The sequence below is a fragment of the Saccoglossus kowalevskii genome, chromosome 3, assembly GCF_978046115.1.
Source record: "Saccoglossus kowalevskii chromosome 3, keSacKowa6.1, whole genome shotgun sequence".
Classification (NCBI taxonomy): domain Eukaryota; kingdom Metazoa; phylum Hemichordata; class Enteropneusta; family Harrimaniidae; genus Saccoglossus; species Saccoglossus kowalevskii.
The window spans coordinates 27,816,632-27,838,055 of NC_140643.1; the positions used below are offsets into that span (position 1 = coordinate 27,816,632).

At 35.1% G+C, this 21,424-nt stretch overlaps 1 protein-coding gene across 2 annotated transcripts in view; it reads right to left on the reverse strand.

The window, feature by feature from the left end:
- Positions 1-6,291: 6,291 nt before the first annotated feature.
- The window catches only part of LOC100366570 (uncharacterized), a 57,760-nt gene continuing 42,627 nt past the window's right edge, over positions 6,292-21,424 (reverse strand). Inside the window, exons 37-47 of one of the 2 annotated variants that reach the window (XM_085496989.1) lie at positions 21,119-21,311; positions 20,635-20,777; positions 19,864-20,080; positions 18,274-18,356; positions 17,395-17,580; positions 16,801-17,004; positions 15,907-16,053; positions 15,461-15,565; positions 12,238-12,471; positions 11,220-11,263; positions 7,101-7,188 (exon numbers count right to left, since the gene is read on the reverse strand). In XM_085496989.1, the coding sequence (XP_085353115.1) occupies positions 11,234-11,263; positions 12,238-12,471; positions 15,461-15,565; positions 15,907-16,053; positions 16,801-17,004; positions 17,395-17,580; positions 18,274-18,356; positions 19,864-20,080; positions 20,635-20,777; positions 21,119-21,311 (1,542 nt within the window). In that variant the 3' untranslated portion in view covers positions 7,101-7,188; positions 11,220-11,233. Of the gene's footprint in view, positions 7,189-11,219; positions 11,264-12,237; positions 12,472-15,460; positions 15,566-15,906; positions 16,054-16,800; positions 17,005-17,394; positions 17,581-18,273; positions 18,357-19,863; positions 20,081-20,634; positions 20,778-21,118; positions 21,312-21,424 lie in introns of both variants that reach the window. The other variant, XM_085496988.1, reaches the window with a different exon arrangement.

The following is a 21,424-nucleotide window of genomic DNA, read 5'->3' on the forward strand; positions in this document are numbered from 1 at the left end:
TGTGACGATTAATTACAGCGATGAGGATGAACAGCTTATCTGTAGTTGAGTATTTTTTGCGAAATCCCGCCTGTTCTCTCATAGCTTACAAGATTGATGTAAAAACCCTGCTGATGACTTGGAGTAAAGATCTTCAAATTCAATAAAATCATCTTGAATTCAGAATATTAAATAAACCAGTCATTGGGTCGTATACTGTAGAAGTAGAAATCATTCGCGTGGTTTTAATTTTGCGAATTTCGCGAGGAGTTCAAAACCGCGAAATTAAAACCACGCGAAAATGTTCTGTTCCGCGTTGAAATGTTGAATACAATACCCAAGTCAAAACAACACCCACTCCTGATCTTACCCACGATGTGACAAGTTTTACCTAGGCTGAAGTAACTGACCAATCCCTTAGTGGCACGTCCCTTTCTCCGGTTCGTGTTTTTGACTTTTATCCGCCAAAATCTCAGCTCGTACACTATTTATTGTCATAAATACTACACACAGTTACTGTTGTGGTATTCATAGTCACATGCACCCACTTTGGCACAACATATTCGACCTGTAAGTTTGAGAAAACATGTCTTTACCGGAGCTTAGCTGGAGCTGTTTACTACAGCGTGACAAGCAAAGAAATAACGCCTATTGTTTAGGGGCGTATTTATAGTATACCTGGGCCTTTAAAGCAGGGGCTCACTTTTACAGGAGCTGCAAAATTAAAGATACATTTCTTAAAATACTGTTAAGAAAAATAACATATAAAAAAATAAATATTAGTACAATAAAAATAACATTACAATCTACTTATTAGTTTAAAAAATGTTGTTCTAAAGTCCATGGCATCAACTAAAAATTCTTTCATAAGTTTGTCTATGGTGTAACACATTTCTTTGTTATAACCTTGAGTGGTATCTTCCAGAATGAAACATATAATATCAAGTATCCCGGTAATGTGTTGTCAGAGTAAGAAGACGATCCGTTGGAAGTGACGTAATTTTCGCCCAGAATAAAGCTGCAATATTATAATGAGAAATGACGTAACTTGGGGGCCATGGAAGTACTCAATACTGAATAGTACCAGAGGTACATTACTTGGGGTTTGTAACTACGGTGACATGATACCAAGATCCCGTCACAATCTCGCTCTCGCATAAGCGTTCCAACTCAGAAAAATGCGAATGCGCATGCCCGAGGTAACTGGGATACTGGGATGTCCAGGTGGATCAAAATAGCTGCCCACGATATGACGGATTACGAGAACTATATTTTCTGTACATTTTCGATGTATTACAATTTTCACTATGATAGTGACAAGAAAAGTTTTATTTTTTCATTACAAACCTTGAACATTGATATGTGTCATGTCAGAAGGTCGTAGCCTCAGTCTCGCTATCTACGAGAAGAGACTTGAATGGCATCTTGTCATGATGTCACCATACAGTACTATCCGAGTTGCAAACCCCAAGTAATGTACCTCTGATAGTACCCAATATGTGTGCACACGTATACAGATCATGTTGAATTTGTCGCATGATTCGGCTGGCCGACCGTTGGCAACTTGTACTCTCTCACAGCCCCCGTGGGACAGTGGCTCACGTAGTTTTATGGTTTGTAATGACCCAATGCTGGGAAAGAGTAGATAATAAGTATGTAATCGTATTTTATTTCCTTTATTGTCAGTTATTAGTTGCATATTATTGCCATCCAGGCCATATTATAGGTGTACATTATTGCTCTATGGCCAGTCATTAGTTGTATCACATTGTCCTCGTGACCAATCAGTAGGTGTACATTATTGTTCACATGGCAAATTAATTGTGTATATAAGTCAATTATATATTATTGGGTATTATAAGTCAATAGGTGTAAATTACAGTACATTATTGCTACACTGTCAGTCATTAGTTGCATATTATTGCCCTCGTGACCAATCAGTAAGTGTACATTATTGTTCACATGGCAAATTAATTGTGTATATAAGTAAATTATATATTATTGGGTATTATAAGTCAATAGGTGTAAATTACAGTACATTATTGCTACACTGTCAGTCATTAGTTGCATATTATTGCCCTCAAGGCCATTCAATACATGTAGGTGGAAATTATTGCACTTGCGACCAGATAATGGGCGTGTATTATCACCTTCAGGATTAGACACAAGTTGTATATTACTTACTGCCTTCATGGCCAGTCAATAGGTGTATAGATATAACCTTCATGGCCAGTCAATAGGTGTATAAATATAACCTTCATGGCCAGTCAATAGGTGTATAAATATAACCTTCATGGCCAGTCAATAGGTGTATAAATATAACCTTCATGGCCAGTCAATAGGTGTATAGATATAACCTTCATGGCCAGTCAATAGGTGTATAGATATAACCTTCATGGCCAGTCAATAGGGGTATAGATATAACCTTCATGGCCAGTCAATAGGTGTATAAATATAACCTTCATGGCCAGTCAATAGGTGTATAAATATAACCTTCATGGGCAGGCAATAAGTAGTATTAACTTAACCAGTCAATAGATGCAATTTATTGCTCAGGTATGTATTTTTGTCCCAGTGGCCAGTTATTAGTTGCATGTTATTATCCTTATGACCAGTCAACATCTGAACATTATTGCTCTCATGGATAGTTAATAGTTGTAGACAACTATAACAAGTATTGGACATTAACATAAAAACAAAAGAACAAGAATATAAAAATAAAAAAAATCACAAAAACAATATAACGACAAAATCACAGATATTTTCTGAGCATGATTTGCATACAGACACTGTAAATAAATTGTGCGAGCAACATGATAATTTGTTGTGCATTAGTAATATTGGCAAGCCTTGGCATTAGGGGATGGACCATTAGATTTTGGGAGGGGGTGGTCACAATTCGAGAAAAAAAAAATTTTGGATAAATAATCTAAAAAAAAAAATAATTTGAGAGAGGTTACTGGAAAAAAACCCCAAAGTTGTTAGTTTATATATGTACTTTATTTTCAACAAAATTAATTGACGTTTCACTTCGGGGATTTTTAAAAAAAGAAATAATGTAAACATATTCTGTGTAAAAAAAAATTAAATTAGGAATTTGGATAGTTAAAAAAAAAAAATTCTCCTTGGTCTGATCACCCCCTCCCAAGATCTAATGGTCCATCCCTTACATCCGAGTCAATCATTTATGCTGACTGAGGTGAATGATATCACACGTATGGAAGACTGCAACCCACACACAAACTAGAATACTAACAACTAATGTACTGTAAGGATGTCAGAAAACAAATGAAATACTCATATCAATAAATTTATTCATATTATTGCTGTGACAAACTGTCAACTGTCATAGAATCGTAACCACGGAAACTGAATATATGTATACACAAACTATAATACACAGGATAAAAAGACAGGCATGAGATTACAATATAAACTTAATTTACATAGCATGGATACATTAGGCAGGTGTGAATATATATATATATATATATATATATATATATATATATATATAAAATAATATTGTTGCCAGGTTATTTCATTGTTCTGCGTGTTTGTACATTATTGATAATGAACATTATTGTTTTTCACTGAATTAAAACGGACAGTAGTTGTCGCGACACACGTCACATACACACAACACTGGTATACATGTAATACATTGCTTGTACAAAATTCAAATGAATGCAGCACAACGACTACGGCTGTTTATTTCATATTCAGATTAAGTCGCCCCAAACCTCAAACCATGTAAAACACCTTCTGTAACGACTATTATGTAAATATCGTGCCTTCATGTACTGGATAGTTTCTAAGACACCAGCGTAGTTTTGTTAAATTTACATATTTGCCAAGAAGAATAATTATTAGTTCAACGATTCTCGTTATTTTTATAAAAAAAAAAACGCAGAATGACGCAAAGTGTGCAGTTTGTTTGATTCACCTTTGATTTGACGGGTCATATTTGACTGGCATTTCGGTCAAGTACCGCCGCAATTGGCAATCAGAATCACTTCATACATTATATCACATTAGTTGCTAGGAAACCATTCACCAACATAAAATGTTTATATAAAGTGGTCAATAAAAACACTGAGTTTAATTCTTACACAAACAGATACAGTCATATCTAATAACATTTTGTCTGTTTTGAACCCCAATTGAATGTTGATTCGAGGGGTCCATCAATCAACTCAAAAGTGTTGAGTTAGGGTGTCCCATTATGCAAATCATTCAACACCATCAGACATGTATTGAGCACTTATCAAGTAAACCCTCTATTGTCCAGACAAAATGTTTATCTTTTAGTCAGAATCTTTGTGTCTCAGAGAATCAATGGTTGATTGTGTTGACAAATGAACTCCACCAATACAGTAATGTCTCTCGTTCTTGCATTTATTTTCACTCTGTCAGGTTGTTCATTTAATTCAATGCATTCATATTATTTACAATTAATTATTCATTATTGTTATTAATTTTTTTTAGACAGCTACATACTTCCAATAATATCTCGTGTGTAATTTTGTAAAAAATACTCTCAGCCTCTTTTTATGTACAGAAATCGTTGTAAAAATAAAAAGATTAAAAATAAAACACAGTAAGAATTCAATGAAATTTATTTAAGAGACAAGATTTTCTGTTTGACCTCAAACACAGTCATATACCATGTATTTGTGTCATCCATTCAGTAAATAATAATGCCTTCCCAGGGTAAACAGTCAATACATAAGTACTTGCAATAGAGGAAATATACAATACATGTACCGGTACTTAGTAACCTTTTACTTGCAGTGGGTGTCTACTCAAGACCCCAGAGCATAGGCAAATATGTTCAATGATATTGGATCATTGGTATAAGTGTGTATTCTTGGGGGCGGGCATTTTCACCACCTGACAACCATCACGGTGAAAACAAAGGCCAAAAACTCACAGAAAAACGGTACTTTGAGAATGTTGTTGAGACTCCACTGAACAGTGTAACAAGATTACCCCTTGCGTGTGCAGCATATATAAATTTGTTTGTTCAGGATTACTTCAAAGTTGAGTTTATGTTGTTTTCTCGAATTTAGCTATTTTCACCGGCTCTTAGACCGGCGTTCCACAGCAGCTTGCACAGATCCCATAGAAATACGTGGTACAGTGGTGCGCGTCTTAGCAACGTGGAACGTCTTGTGACGTAGCTCCGCCCCCGAGCATAGAGGATAATCCAAGCAGAAATCAACACACATTGTATTAAAGCAGCACAATTGTCACATCGTGTCGTTATTCGATATGGGTCCCACACAATTAGATTAGACTTGATTAATACATTATATGTATAACAGAAAAAATACAGAATGGTTATTATAAATGAACAGAGTGCATATCCAGTGTAGTTGCATACTACTATCCTCGGGGGCGGAGCTACGTCACAAGACGTTCCACGTTGCTAAGACGCGCACCACTGTACCATGCATTTCTATGGGCTCTGTGCGCGCTGCTGTGGAACGCCGGTCGAGCCGGTGAAAATTTGAGAAAACAACACAAACTCAACTTTGAAGTAATTTCGAACAACCAAATTTATATATGTTACACGCGTAGGGCTAATCTTGTTGCACTGTTCAGAGGAGTCTCAACAATCATCCCAAAGTACCGTTTTCTGCGAGTTTTGGGCCTTTGTTTTCACCGCCGCGGGTTGCCAGGCGGTGAAAATGCCCGGATGTCCGCCCCCGAGGATACACTCAAGAATAAAAAAAAGACTGTTATTGTGAAAGCGCCCTCTATGGCCAGTTAGCTTAATTCTTTCAATCTTAATGTTGAGACTTTGGATACGTGTACTACACCAATGAGAATTAGTATCCTGAGAATAAAATATAGAGGGAATAAAACATAAAATGAATCCTTCTAAATATATAAATAAAGATATATAAAATGGCTTTACGAGGTAACCACCCTACCAATCCAAATTTAAATTTTTTATATTGGTTAATTATTTATTATCTTGTGTTTTTCATACAAGCCAGCTGTATAGAAAACAACAAAACAAAAACTAAACTTTGTCTTAATATATCGAGAAAATAATACAGTGTTTTCTTTATTAGAAGCATACATAATCAAAAATTGCATGTATTGTACGTTAGATCATCCACATATGACTTATTTTGACCTTTGACATACGTATATGACTCTATTTAGAGTAGATGAATCGGCTTTAAATCAATCATTGATTGTTATTGCAGATCTGTTTTTACAAGAATCTATATACAAATTTAAAAAAAAAAACATAAAAAGGGAAACTAATGTCATTGCTTTTGAAAGAAAAGAACACTATTTTCACTTAACATTACAAATATACAAAACTAATGTTTATTAAATACAAAATATGAACAATTTTTCTGTGTTTCTAATGACCCAACCAACAAGCAAAATAAATTAAAACAATTTTTTAAATGTGATTGACCCTAATCTGAAATATCGCCCTCTATCAATCCTGATGAGTAATTACACTCCAATTTAGTCCAAAAAAGCATTAACAAAAACAAATTTCTGCATACCACACAAGTGAACAAACTACATTCCTTTGTATGTATATATTCAGACACCCTATAATAACCAAGTCCTTGGGTATTCTATGCCTTTTAACCCAGAAAAAAAATCGGAATCATGGGTCAGTCGATATCTTATCTATAAATTATCAGCAAGGCATAAAAATATGATTTTTTTGAAAAATATACGAAAAATCAGACAGATGAATCAGTGTAAATCTTTACGTACCTGGTACTCCAATTTTTATTTTTGAAAGCAAACTTGTGGTAGGGTCAAGAGAAACAGCAAAAAATGAAAAAATTATCTTCACTAGAATTATTTTGTTTATGAAATTAAAAATTACTCTCCTTGATTATAAAATTAGATTATGATATGTATAAATGATAAAATTGGAGGGGGGTTGATAGAATGTTGGCAGTTCCAAATTCTGGTTTACTCCCCTTCATTTTTCTCACTAGCATTCTGTTCCTGGATTCTTTTTGACAATGTATCCATATCTGGAGCAGCAGCAAGACTTCCCTTTTTGACAAATTGTTTCTTTCGTCTTTGAGCAAGTCTTTCTTTCATGATTCTTTCCTTCTCCTTATCATCAATTTTTCTACTTGATTTGGTTCCATCGTCAATTGTAACAGTTTTCTTGGGTTTGGACTTGCCTTCAGGCACATTATCTTCAGCTAGCATCTGAGAAAAGAAACAACACACACACACAATTAGCAGGTCAAAGGTTGCAGCAATGATATCTACCGCCACCATTTGGCATTTAACCCAAGTGAATCTCAAAGCTACACCAACCATTAAACACCACATAAAACACCATGATGCTTCATGTTATTAAAATTATTTCAATTCACAAACGCAGATGAGGCAGCAAGAATTGAAAGCTGCCAGCAAGCAAGCTACAAATGAAGGTAGATAAAAGACAATGATATGAATTTATACTTTTATAATACAAGTTACATGATGTCAATATTCAAATGAATACACACAGCAGGTGTCATACATATAGCATATTGCTGAAAAGTAACAAATTTTATTGAAATCTGCGAAATGTCTTTATATCAGTGCAGTAGTTTAGAATTAGCTAATTATTATGCAAATTAGATATTTGATATCCACGAAATTCAACCAAGAATTAACAAGCATCTACACACAAGGTTTCATTTGAATCTGTCAAGTGTTTTTTGAGATATCAGTGGAAAAGCTGAAAATTGGCTAATTATTATGAAAACCGGATAATTTAATATGCTCAGATTTTTATCAAAAACTAATCTGGATCTATTCAATTGTCCCAGAACCTCTATGTACGAGGTCTCATTGAAATATGAGTCATTGAGTCAAAAACACTGCAAAAGTTACTTTTTTAAGTCTATCACATCCTACCATATTAGGAAATGCTAATTCCAAATATGGAATGATCAAGTGTGTAAGCGTCCTCTAATAATAAAAACAAACTTGGCAGCCCCCCGGGTTTGACCGGTACACACACAAAAAAGTTCATCAAATCTGTTCTAAACTTTTTGGATTTCGGCATTCCCATGATGTATTCTGGGATGAAAAGATGTATAATAATGAGGTTATTACAAGGATACCACAAAGTATGCACTCAGACAGTATGTGGTCCTATCGACCTCTTCTGCACGGTGATACTTCCACTGTACTGTCTTTGTGCATACTTCGCAGTATCCTCGTAATAACCCCATATTATATGATAAAAATTAATCCTTAATGACCTGCTGCCCCATATTGAATGAGGAGGTTATTCTATGTGAGAATGCGTATCTACACTTAAACTCACAGACAACTCATAGACAAATCTTACAAAGTAGGTATATGCTTTATAGGAACTGGTTTTATTTTTACCTCACAAATGCCACAACATTTGAAATATTGTATAATTTTTTGTTACCAAATTTAGGTAACGTCAAAATCCAGGACATACAGTAGATTAATACTCTGTCATCTGATAATGACGTAACACAATGTCCAAATATGGGCAATGATATGTTACAATACCCATTAAACAGACCACAACTTTGAGTTTATATTTCCTTTGAGCTTATTTCCTTTATCTTAGTCTAAGTTGTTGCATCATTCCCAAGTAAGACAATTTCACATTGCCTGTGTTCTCATAATATCACATTTGAAAGGAAGGGGAAATAAAAACTAAATTTACCTGTTAAGGATCCTGAAGTGGATGCATGAAATTTTGGAAATAAATGTATTATAATAAATACCAATGAAGTACAAGAAATGGAGTTTTAACTTAAATGTTGTTGACAGTGCCAGCAACATTTTGAAACATTTTCCTTGTTATAATATACATTTGTAATGGCAACTTATTGTCTAATTAAACTCTTGTCACATTCATAAATTTTATACTTCCATAATTTTGTTGTTTATAATTTTTCCAAAATTGTTATCAAGACTTATAGCCAATAGGATATTATGTTTGTTTTGTCCAAAATCATCAAAAAATATTGAAAATCAAAGAAAGCTTAGAAAGAACTATCATGTGCTGAGAGTATTTGAGACACATTAAATTTAATTCGAAATTACTTAGCTGAACACTAATTATGCAAATCAGAAAATTAATATGAACAGATTTGAGTGTAAAACTAATGAGGTCTGTGCAATGTAACAGAAAATCTATGTTTCCAAGTTTAATTGAAATGTGATTAGAACCAAAAAATTATGAATTATTATGCTTATTAGGGAATTAATATGAACAGATTTTTACCCCAAACTAATTAGGTTTGTACATTGTCCTAGAGCATCTTTGTACTAAGTTTCATTGAAATGAAATAATTAGTACTTTAGATATCAGTGCGAAAGCTTAAAATTGGTTAATTATGCAAATTAGGTAATCAATATGTACAAATTTTAACCCACAATTATCCAGGTCTGTCTATTGTCCTACAGCAATCCATGTACAAACATTCATTGATATGTGATCTTTAGTACCTGAGATATCAGTGTGAAAGTTGGAAATTGGTTAATTATGCAAATTAGGTGATTAATATGCACAAATATTTACTGAAAACTAATTGGGTCTCTGCATAATTCTAGATTCATTGAAATGTGATGATTAGTACTTTAGATATCAGTAGAAAAGCTGAAAATTAATTACGCAAATTAGGTAATTAATATGCAAAATTATTTACCCTAAAACTAATCAGGTCTCTGCATAGTCCTAAAAGATCTATGTACATTGTTTCATTGAAATGCGATGATTAGTACTTGAGATACCCGTGGAAAAGCTGAAAATTAACTAATTATGCAAATTAGGTGATTAATATGCACAAATATTTATCGGAAACAATCAATCTCTGCATAGTCCTTGAGTATGTAAGTACCAAGTTTCATTGGAATGTAATGCTCACTACTTGTATCAAATGCTGAAAATTAATTAATTATGCTAATTAGGTAATTAATATGTGCTGATATTACCATAAAAACTATCAGGTCTGTGCAGTGTCATATGACATCTATGTACCAAGTTTCATTGAAATGTGATGATTAGTACTTGGGATATCAGTGGAAAAACCGAAAATTTACTAATCATTATGCAAATTAGGTAATTAGTATCCACGGATTATTACCAAAAACTAATCAAAACCTAGCATTAGTTCAGAGCATCTATGTACAAAGTTTCATCAAAATCTAATGAGTGGTTGTTTAGATATCAGTGGAACAGTCATGGAACCGCTAACAATTAGCTAATTATCATGCAAATTAGGTAATTAATATGCACGGATTTTCACCAAAAACTAATCAAATCTGCGCATATGTTCAGAGCATCTATGTACCAAGTTTCATCAAAATCCAATGAGTGGTTCTTTAGATATCAGTGGAACAGTCATAGAACAGCTAAAAATTAGCTAATTATCATGCAAATTAGGTAATTAACAAGCATGGATTTTTACCAAAACCGAATCAAATCTGCGCATTGGCCCAGAGCATCTATGCACCAAGTTTCATCAAAAACCGATGTATGGTTCTTGAGATAGCAGTGGAACAGTCGGATACACATACCAACATACAGACATACACACACACACATGCCGGTACACACACACACATGCCGGTACACACACACCCATACACACACACACACACTAACTGCAAAGACTCCCATTATGTGCTTCGCACATGGGAGTCAAAAATACATGAAAACAGACAAAATGTTGCACGAAATTTTTGCCAACAAAAATTTTGGCACTGAAAGGGTTAAATTTCGAAACTGTTGCATCCTCTGATTATACTCTTATAAATGCCATTATTTTGATGATCACATGGAGACACAAACTGTTTTTAATTGTTATCCTTATTTGGAATAGTGATTGCAAATATTGATACAACCATGTATAAATTTTATAGCATTTGACACCAGCGCACATGGCTATAGCATACATTATTTACAAATAAGTGTCTTCCCATGAGCCTTTGTATTTTTAGCGTGCTATCATCGATTAGGATTTGCATTTGCACAGGTGGCGACATTCCCGCATTTGCACAGATGGCGTCCTCTCCGCTTTAAGACAATAACAGAAGCATAGCGTACACATCATACATTTAATTGCAAGCAGCAAAAAAACCATAGCAACAACAACAACAACAACACGGAACACTGCTGGAGCACTACACATGCAATGTGAAAGCTGTGGTTAGTGATTGGCTGCTGAAAGTCAGAAAAGGAAATGTAAAAGTCATACCACTCAACACGGCGTTACTCCGTCATGGGAGCAAGAGACGTAAACTGAGAAAAGAAGATTATACATCACAGATGAGAAATAAAGAAGAAAATAAACATAATATAATAGTGTATGTGGAATATGTTTCAAAACTTGCATATAAATATGTACATATTAAATACGTATACATTTGTCAATAATTAACTGACATTGGTTGTGTACTAGTCCCCAAATTGAAGTTGTAAAACTTTTAAAAATCTGAGCAGCAAGGAGCTGCAATCAGTACAGCGAGGGGCAGTGAGTATACGGTACATGCAAAAATTGCTGCTGCTCTGATTGTTGCACCAATGTCATTCCTGGGTGGCTTGATAACTGCTCTGTTTCTGTGATCAGGGTGCGGAATCTCAGCACTCATTTAAATGCCATCTCGTCAAGGTATATATTAGAGCTATCCTCATGCCTTTGTCCAGAGAACATAACATTGATGCACTCTTGTGAGTGGATAAGGTTATACAGTGGCTGAATTTGATGGAAAGCGTCAAGAAACAGTAAGTCATATTTTAGATCCAGGAGGTGAATTTATGTCAGGTAATTAATGCCAAACATTAACTGCATGCGTTATGTATTATGGTTTTGGTAGTAAACCATCACTGCAAAAAACAAAATTAACAACAACATGCAACCACGAATGAACATAACAGTATCTACTACACAACATATTCAGACAATATAACAATTGATGAAATTTCAAAGACATTAACAAGACTCAACAAAATACTAGCCGATTACAATCATTTTGGTGTATGATAAATTCACATTTTCAATGAGTAATGAACAGCAATCTAACAGCTCAAATGAAAATTTTGTTTTTATTTGTTTATCTTCTTGTTTCTAGTTAAGACTAATATTGTTATAGAGTTTGCTATTTTTGTTTTCTCTGTTATTTTGTAGTACTGCGTTATGAATAAGGAAAATGACACAGTTGAAATGAACAATACCATTATCAAAATCATTTAAAATCAAATGAAATGGGACTTACGCTCTTCACTCCTTTTTTGATATCCATTTCATCCTTTTTAAATCTTTGGTTCAAATCAGCAGCAAGTTTAGACATCTTTTCATCACTAGGCGTTCCATTCGGGTCATCTGGACTCAGCATTTTTTCAAAATCAGCAGTGTTTTTGTTGGCACGCTCTTTCATCGTCATGGTACGCTCATATCGAACTCTAGCAATCCGCTCTTTTACCATTGTGATCTGCCTTTCACGTTCGTCCTATAAATAATCAAAAACAAAATTATGTGATTGATAACAAGAAATGAAAAGAAAATAGTGAGTGGTCATTATTTGCTGTATTCCTTCATATTTGGTATTGGTATTTCTTTGCTAATAAAAATGTAATCTCATTAAAAAAAAACAGGCATTGGTAAAAGGTTTTAAGGCCAGGAATTGGGTAAAGGGTTCAAAGGCTGGGCATTTGTAAAGGGTTCAAAGGCTGGGCATTGGTAGAAGGTTCAAAAGCTAGGCATTGGTGAATGGTTCAAAGGCTAGGCATCGGGTAAAGGGTTCAAAGGCCAGGCATCGGGTAAAAGGGTTCAAAGGCTGGGCATTGGTAAAAGGGTTCAAAGGCCAGGCATTGGTAAAAGGGTTCAAAGGCCAGGCATTGGTAAAGAGTTCAAAGGCCAGGCATTAGTAAAAGGGTTCAAAGGCTGGGCATTGGTAAATGGGTTCAAAGGCCAGGCATTGGTAAAGGGTTCAAAAACCAGGCATTGGTAAAAGAGTTCAAAGGCCAGGCATTGGTAAAAGAGTTCAAAGGCCAGGCATTGGTAAAAGGGTTCAAAGGCTAGGCATTGGTAAAGGGTTCAAATGCCAGGCATTGGTAAAAGGTTTAAAGGATAGGCATTGGTAAAGGGTTCAAAGGCCAGGCATTGGTAAAGGTTCAAAGGCCAGGCATTGGTAAAATGGTTCAAAGGCCAGGCATTGGTAAATGGTTCAAAGGCCAGGCATTGGTAAAAGGGTTCAAAGGCCGGGCATTGGTAAAGAGTTGAAAGGCTGGGCATTGGTAAAAGGGTTCAAAGGCTGGGCATTGGTAAATGGGTTCAAATGCCAGGCATTGGTAAAGGGGTTCAAAAGCTAGGCATTGGTAAATGGTTCAAAGGCCAGGCATTGATAAAATGGTTCAAATGCCAGGCATTGGTGAATGGCTCAAAGGCCAGGCATTGGTAAAGGGTTCAAAGGCCAGGCATTGGTAAAAGGGTTCAAAGGCCAGGCATTGGTAAATGGTTCAAAGGCCAGATATTGGTAAATCGATGGTTCAAAGGCCAGGCATTGGTAAAAGGGTTCAAAAGCTAGGCATTGGTAAAAGGGTTCAAAAGCCAGGTATTGGTAAAAAGGTTCAAAGGCCAGGCATTGGTAAAAGGGTTCAAAGGCCAGGCATTGGTGAATGGTTCAAAGGTCAGGCATTGGTAAAAGGGTTCAAAGGCCAGGCATTGGTAAAAGATTTCGAAGGCCAGGCATTGGTAAAAGAGTTCAAAGGCCAGGCATTGGTCAACGGGTTCAAAGGCCAGGCATTGGTAAACGGGTTCAAAGGCCAGGCATTGGTAAAAGGGTTCAAAGGCCGAACATTGATAAAGGGTTCAAAGGCCAGGCATTGGTAAAGGGTTCAAAGGCCATGCATTGGTAAAAGGGTTCAAAGGCCATGCATTGGTAAAAGGGTTCAAAGACCAGGCATTGGTAAAAGGGTTCAAAGGCCAGGCATTGATAAAATGGTTCAAATGCCAGGCATTGTTAAAATGGTTCAAATGCCAAGCATTGGTAAATGGGTTCAAAGGCCAGGCATTGGTAAAAGGGTTCAAAGGCCGAACATTGGTGAGTGGTTCAAAGGCCAGGCATTGGTAAAGGGTTCAAAGGCCAGGCATTGGTAAAGGGTTCAAAGGCCAGGCATTGGTAAAAAGGTTCAAAGGCTGGACATTGGTAAAGGGTTCAAAGGCCAGGCAATGGTAAAGAGGTTCAAAGGCTAGGCAATGATAAAATGGTTCAAATGCCAGGCATTGGTGAATGGTTCAAATGCCAGGCATTGGTGAATGGTTCAAAGGCCAGGCATTGGTAAAGGGTTCAAAGGCCAGGCATTGGTAAAAAGGTTCAAAGGCTGGGCATTGGTATAAAGGGTTCAAAGGCCAGGCATTGGTAAAGGGTTCAAAGGCCAGGCATTGGTAAAGGGTTCAAAGGCCAGGCATTGGTAAAAAGGTTCAAAGGCTGGGCATTGGTATAAAGGGTTCAAAGGCCAGGCATTGGTAAAGGGTTCACAGGCCAGACATTGGTAAAAGTGTTCAAAGGCTAGGCATTGGTAAAGGGGTTCAAAGGATAGGCATTGGTAAAAGGGTTCAAAGGCTGGGCATTGGTATAAAGGGTTCAAAGGCCAGGCATTGGTAAAAGGGTTCAAAGGCCGAATATTGGTGAATGGTTCAAATGCCAAGCATTGGTGAGTGGTTCAAAGGCCAGGCATTGGTAAAGGGTTCAAAGGCCAGGCATTGGTAAAAAGGTTCAAAGGCTGGACATTGGTAAAGGGTTCAAAGGCCAGACAATGGCAAAGATGTTCAAAGGCTGGGCAATGATAAAATGGTTCAAATGCCAGGCATTGGTGAATGGTTCAAATGCCAGGCATTGGTGAATGGTTCAAAGGCCAGGCATTGGTAAAGGGTTCAAAGGCCAGGCATTGGTAAAAAGGTTCAAAGGCTGGGCATTGGTATAAAGGGTTCAAAGGCCAGGCATTGGTAAAGGGTTCACAGGCCAGACATTGGTAAAAGTGTTCAAAGGCTAGGCATTGGTAAAGGGGTTCAAAGGATAGGCATTGGTAAAAGGGTTCAAAGGCCAGGCATTGGTAAAGGGTTCAAATGCCAGGCATTGGTAAAAGGTTTAAAGGATAGGCATTGGTAAAGGGTTCAAAGGCCAGGCATTGGTAAAGGGTTCAAAGGCCAGGCATTGGTAAAAAGGTTCAAAGGCCAGGCATTGGTAAAAAGGTTCAAAGGCCAGGCATTGGTAAAAGGGTTCACAGGCCAGGCATTGGTAAAGGGTTCAAAGGCCAGGCATTAGTATTTGAATTTCAAAAGTTCAAAAGGTCTGAAACCCCTAGGAGTTCACCAACGATGAGTGGATTGGATCCATCAAATATTGAGATAGAGTGAATTTGGAAAAATATCTATACATAAATTATTACTGTATCACTGAGCATAAAAACAACAACAATCCACTGAATTTAACGTACCTTTTGTGTTTTTTCCAGGATAGTTTTTTGTCTTGCACCCAGACCAACAACAGCAGCTGCTTCATCCTGTCGACGAGATTTATGTTTCTCCAATTTCTCTTTAAGCTGGAAATAGTAAAACAGAATTAAATTAAAGTATCACTTAATAAATATAGCATGAGTTAATTGACTGTGTCCATGCACGCACAATCTATAAAGAGGGCAATGATGATATGCAGAGAGACGATCTCTCATGGCACAAGACATTTGGGAGTGATGATATGCAAAATGATATCAGAAAAGTGATACTTAATTTTAAAAGTAAAGTTTGAAAAGGGTGATGCTAAAAATATCTTTAATATCGACTATAACCAGATCCTAATTGGGTTCTCTTCATATACTTTCCTTATTTTGCCATCTAAAATTCAAACATTTTAAGGAAAAGAAGGAGAGAACAGGTAACTTACCATCTCAGCTTGTTTCATCTGTTCTTTCTCAATGGTTTGTTGAGCTTTGGTTTGTTCACTAACCAGGGTAGATAATATTTGTTTCTTTTTTTCTTCAGAAACATTGATGTCAACAACCGTCTTTTGTCGTCTCATTGGACCACCAGGCTGTAAAAACATTATAACAAACAAATTTTAACCTTTTCACCACCAGTTCCCTCCTTTCATCACAAAATAGTTACAGTTATAGTCTGCACATTCCTTCAGAAGATTGGGACAAATATAGCACATTTTTTTGAGTAAAAACTGAAAATTTACTCAAATTTTGTCTGTTGGCTCCAAAATTAGGGTTTATTTCCAGAAATATTGAAAGAATATAAGAAAAAAGTGCAGACAAATTTGTTCAAGAAAGTCTGGTGATGAAAAGGTTAAAGCGACAGAACAAGGTCCACATTTGAAGGCTGATACTAGATTAATATTTGGCATTGATTCATGAACTTGATAGCCAATGTATGTCAGTGGTATGATAGACATTTCAGACTGCATTACTTGTCAATACGACTGCAAACCTGTAAGACTAATTGTAGTGAGCATTTTAGAGTTGAATCTACATGGGAAATGGATATTATAAATAATAATTCACTTCATCTGAGTAAATAATTTCCAAGAGTTTTTGTGCTTTTTTCAGAAAATCCAAGATGGCCCCAAATTGTGTTAATTTTTGTTGAAAAGAAAGTGGCCAAACTATGTGAGTAATCAAAATTATTTTATTTTTCTTGTACTTGAACCCTAATATAAATACATATGGAAGATAGAAAGTAAACACACTAGTCTTAAAGTCAACTAACTTTTGCTGAAAGTTTAAATTCTTTTGTTTTTATCCCTCTACGAGAATCGACTCATAATTCATCTTACCAAATCTGGATACACATCTGATTTCTTTGCCGAAGTCAGTTTCTGCGGGTGTTTAGCCGCTTCTTCCTCAACTAGTCTCTTCTCAGCATCCATTTCCCTCTTCTTTTTCTCCAGCTCTTCATGTTCTTTCATTGTCTGGGCTTCATCACGAGCATTTTGTGCCTCTCGTCGCTGTTCTCTTCTTGATTTCAGTTTCTCTTTCATCTGAAATATTCAACAAGGTCATAATGATGGAGGTTATATCCTCCAAAGAATTGATGACTATTTTAAAAATATTAAACCAGGTCAATGATTCATAATGTTTACGAAAATAGCTAGCGTTCTTAGAGACATTATATTTTATACAGTTGTTATAGCAATACCCCTCAGAAAGTACCAGGCTATGTGACCTTTAGATGATATATATATATATAAAGTACCAGGATGTGTGACCTTTAGATGATATATATATATAAAGTACCAGGATGTGTGACCTTTAGATGATATATATATATATAAAGTACCAGGATGTGTGACCTTTGGATGATATATATATAAAGTACCAGGATGTGTGACTTTTAGGGGTCATATAAAGTACCAACAAGTAATTATTACCATAATTCCCTGTCTGTCTTTTTCTTCACTATCTTTCTGTTCTTGAAGTTTGAGAGTTCTCTCTGCATTTTTCAACAACGCTAGCGCTATCACTTCTTCATACTCTTTCTCATCCTTTGCATGTTTCTTAGCAGCCAGCCTCTCTTTCATCTTCTGCTTCTGTTTTTCTAACTGTTCCTTCATTGCCTTGTGGAGGAAGAAAAAGTTTTCTCAAAATTAATTTTGAAATTGATATAGAGAAAGGTTGATATTAATTTAAAATTATATTATCAATTTATTTAAGTTTATTTTTAGACAAAAAGTTTTTCAACAATTCTCCTTTGTGTTTTAGTATTGTTATTCTCTTTTAGGGGGTCTATGATTATACGTAAAGTGATTTCATTGTGTCAGTGCTGTTCGGTTTTCAAACAGCAAGAGTAGATTAGTAGCTATAGAATAAATTTATTTATTTTATATAATCACTCAACATCTATTTCAATGGATGATAATAGATACAAAGTACACAAACATAGACAAGGACAAAATAGTGGCAAGTCAAAGCTGAAAAAAACACACACGGGAAATTACAACAAATATGAAAAAATAAACACAGACATGACTAGTGGATCCAAGAACTATAGGAGGGTCATTGAGTACGATAACATCAATATCTACATGTAGGTAGTAAATAGATTCTCAAATATTGGTCTAAAGTAAAGGGATTCACATGGATTTATTGTTCAAGAAAAAGCTGAATTGATCATCATAGTTTATTTGATTCAAATAATGAAATTTGTGGATATGGACTGGAACTCTGGAATGTGAAATGGATGAGTGACTGTTTCACAAACACTTTGATTTTTACAATAATAATCACAAATATTACTTGAAGGTTCTTACCTTTTTCTTTGCAGCATGCTGTCTTTCAAGCTCAGCTAACATAGCATTTGCATCAATTTTATTCCCTTCTCGTCTCGCTCTTTCTACATTTAAAAAGAAAATAAAGTTGAAAATTTCAAAAAGTTTAAATGATACACTTTTCAGATGCTGATGAAATGACAGGTGTTTTAGATTCTTCATCATCATCATCGTTCAGCTTTTTAAATGTTTGCTTCAATGTATCATTGCTCAAAACAGATTTGATAAAAATGGATTCAGCTCAATTTGAATTTATATTGTAGGATCAGTTGAATTTCAATTTGATTTGATTTAAAATATATTTCAATTTGATTTAGGATCCAGTTCAATTTGATTTAGGATAAAGTACAATTTGATTTAAAATCCAATTCAATTTGATTTACATTATACGATTTAGTTCATTCTCAATTTGATTTTATAGCTCAATTTGATTTACGGTCCAGTTCAATTCGATTTACGAAGCAGTTCAATTTGATATAGGATAAAGTATAATTTTATTTATAATCCTATTCAATTTGATTTACATTATAGGAACCAGTTGAATTTCAATTTGATTTAGAAAAAAGTTTAATTTGATTTAAGGTCCAGTTCAATTTGATTTATGAAGCAGTTCAATTTGATTTAGGATAAAGTACAATTTCATTCAGGACCCAGTTTTTATTAATTTGATTTAGATCCAGTTCAATTTGATTTAGGATTCAGTTCAGACTGCATTTTTTTAAATCATGAACAGGGACACCTTTAATATCCTTATCAATGTTGTCAGGCATATGTAATTGAGATTCACTTCAAACATCACACATAACTCGCGTCATCAAACAGATCACTTATTATGGAAGAGTGTTTTTTTGTGCATGCAGCAAAACCATGGCTTCATAGATCTCAGAATATACATCTCAGAAAATAATTTAGCTGACATCTCAGGCCTTTATTTCAGGAAAAGAATATATAATAAGTTTAACATGACAATAATGCAGGATCACATAGATGTCTGCTACCTGTTTGTCTATACCATCACTGCACTATGTGCATACAACAGTGTAATGTACACAAATGTACCAGATAACACAAAGTAACTCTACTACAAATGTATATCGTGTGTCTAATGGAACATACATGGTGAGGGCACAAACTAGAGGTTAATAAAACTACAGTGCACTGTGCATTCATTATCTACATCACTCACTAAACAACACTCACTAAACAACAACAACAACAACAACAACATGCACTATAACAACCACAAATCACACATGCCAAGACATGTAAATTCAATAGTTGAAATGACTTACTCTTTCCTAAAATGCATTTCATAAAGGGAAGGAGAAAACAAAATATTGTAAGTAAAGTTTAAAATAATACTATCAATTTTTTGGAACGCTGAAATGGGAAATATTAAATTACCTCAATCATTAGGAAGTATCGGTAGATCTTCAAAATTCATGTTTTTTAAATTTGACAACAATTATATTCAATGTTCAAAACATGTTTATTCAATGCAGCAACTAGATGCCACATTAATCTCTTTATTATTTATGGATAAAACAAAAGAATCCATAAAAATACACAAACCTTTAACTTCTTGTATATTTCTCTCATGTTTAATGTCCAAATCTTCAATTTCACCTTCCAGCTCATGGATATCTTCACTACGAATACTAATCATACTCTCAGAACGTGTCACTTGGAGTGGATCGCTATCAAGAACAGATGAAGCCATGTTGTCAAACCATCCTTCACGTCTTGCTCGTCTCTGATCTTCTTTCAGTTTCTCAAATATTCGTTCAGCCTGGATAGAACATTACTTCTAATCAATTTATTGCATAATGGCACCATAACAATGCTTGGAATCTTACTCATATAGTGTTCCATATCTTGCTCTTGACAATATCTGGGAGTGATGTTTTATTTCCAACTCATAATGTAAGTCTAACATGCATGTACGTTTTATTTATTTTCAACTTATATTATTTTACCATGAGTAATTAGTCATAATTGCGAGAAGGTTATATTTAGAATGCCATGCACAAGTCAGATATGCACTATAATCTGATAAGAGGCCGCAAAGAGCAGCAGTGAGAATTCATACCAGACCTTTTCTTGTAAACTGTTTAGCACAAAGAAAGAGTACTAGTAGTGTACTCTCCCAGTAAATGCTGACAACAAATGCTAAGCCAAAACTATTTGCTATTGAAAGTAAGCATCATACAGGCCAAGAGTGTTATAATTACTGTTAAAGCGCGGTGGTCGTGGCGCAGCACGTGTTCGAATTTCATGTAAATAAACAATGTATTTTACACACGTTGTATACGTCGTTACGTCGCCCTTTAAACCATGGCATACCTTATCAGAACCTAGGATTTTACTCATAGCATTGCTCTCAGCTTGCTGTTTCTCCTGCACATCCGATAGTAACTTTACTTGAACTTCACTCTCAATATTCTTCTCAGGGACACTTCCATCGGCCGCTGTTGATCGTCGCAGTTCTTGAAAAAATAAAACACATTTCATTTCAATTCAGATGGGCAGTAGGATGGTCATCTTGCTTAATGATACTGTAAAATACTTTATTTTAGCTGGAATTAATTTTCGCTGAAAAGAATCTTTGGGTGTTTTGTATGGAATTTATTTTCATTGATTTTTGAATGTAAAATATAGGAAAAAAAGTATATTCGCTGGATTTTATTTCCACTGAACCATTCCTTTAGTGAAAATTATTTCCAAGCAAAAATAAAGTATTTTACAGTAAGTTAAATGAAATATATAACTCAAAACCACATAGTAGTTCCTGATGCCATGCTGAAAGAAGAAAAACACACAAACATACCTTCCATTTTCAGTAATACGGCTACTTCCAGTATATCATATTGTTTTTCTTGATTGGCTGCTAACTTTGTAAGATGTTTACCTAGTTCGCTGGGTGAAAGGTTATGATAATCTGCGATATCTGCATCTTTCTGTGACTGTCGCCTCCATCTATCTCTCTTACTCTCTAATTTACGCAATTTCTTGTTCAACTCCTGCAGAGAACGAACATTTATTCATACAATGACTTTTTTGTCAAGATTGGTATATATTATATGCTTATAAAAGCCAAACAAGGAACTTAGTCTGTTTCAATCTATGAATTTTC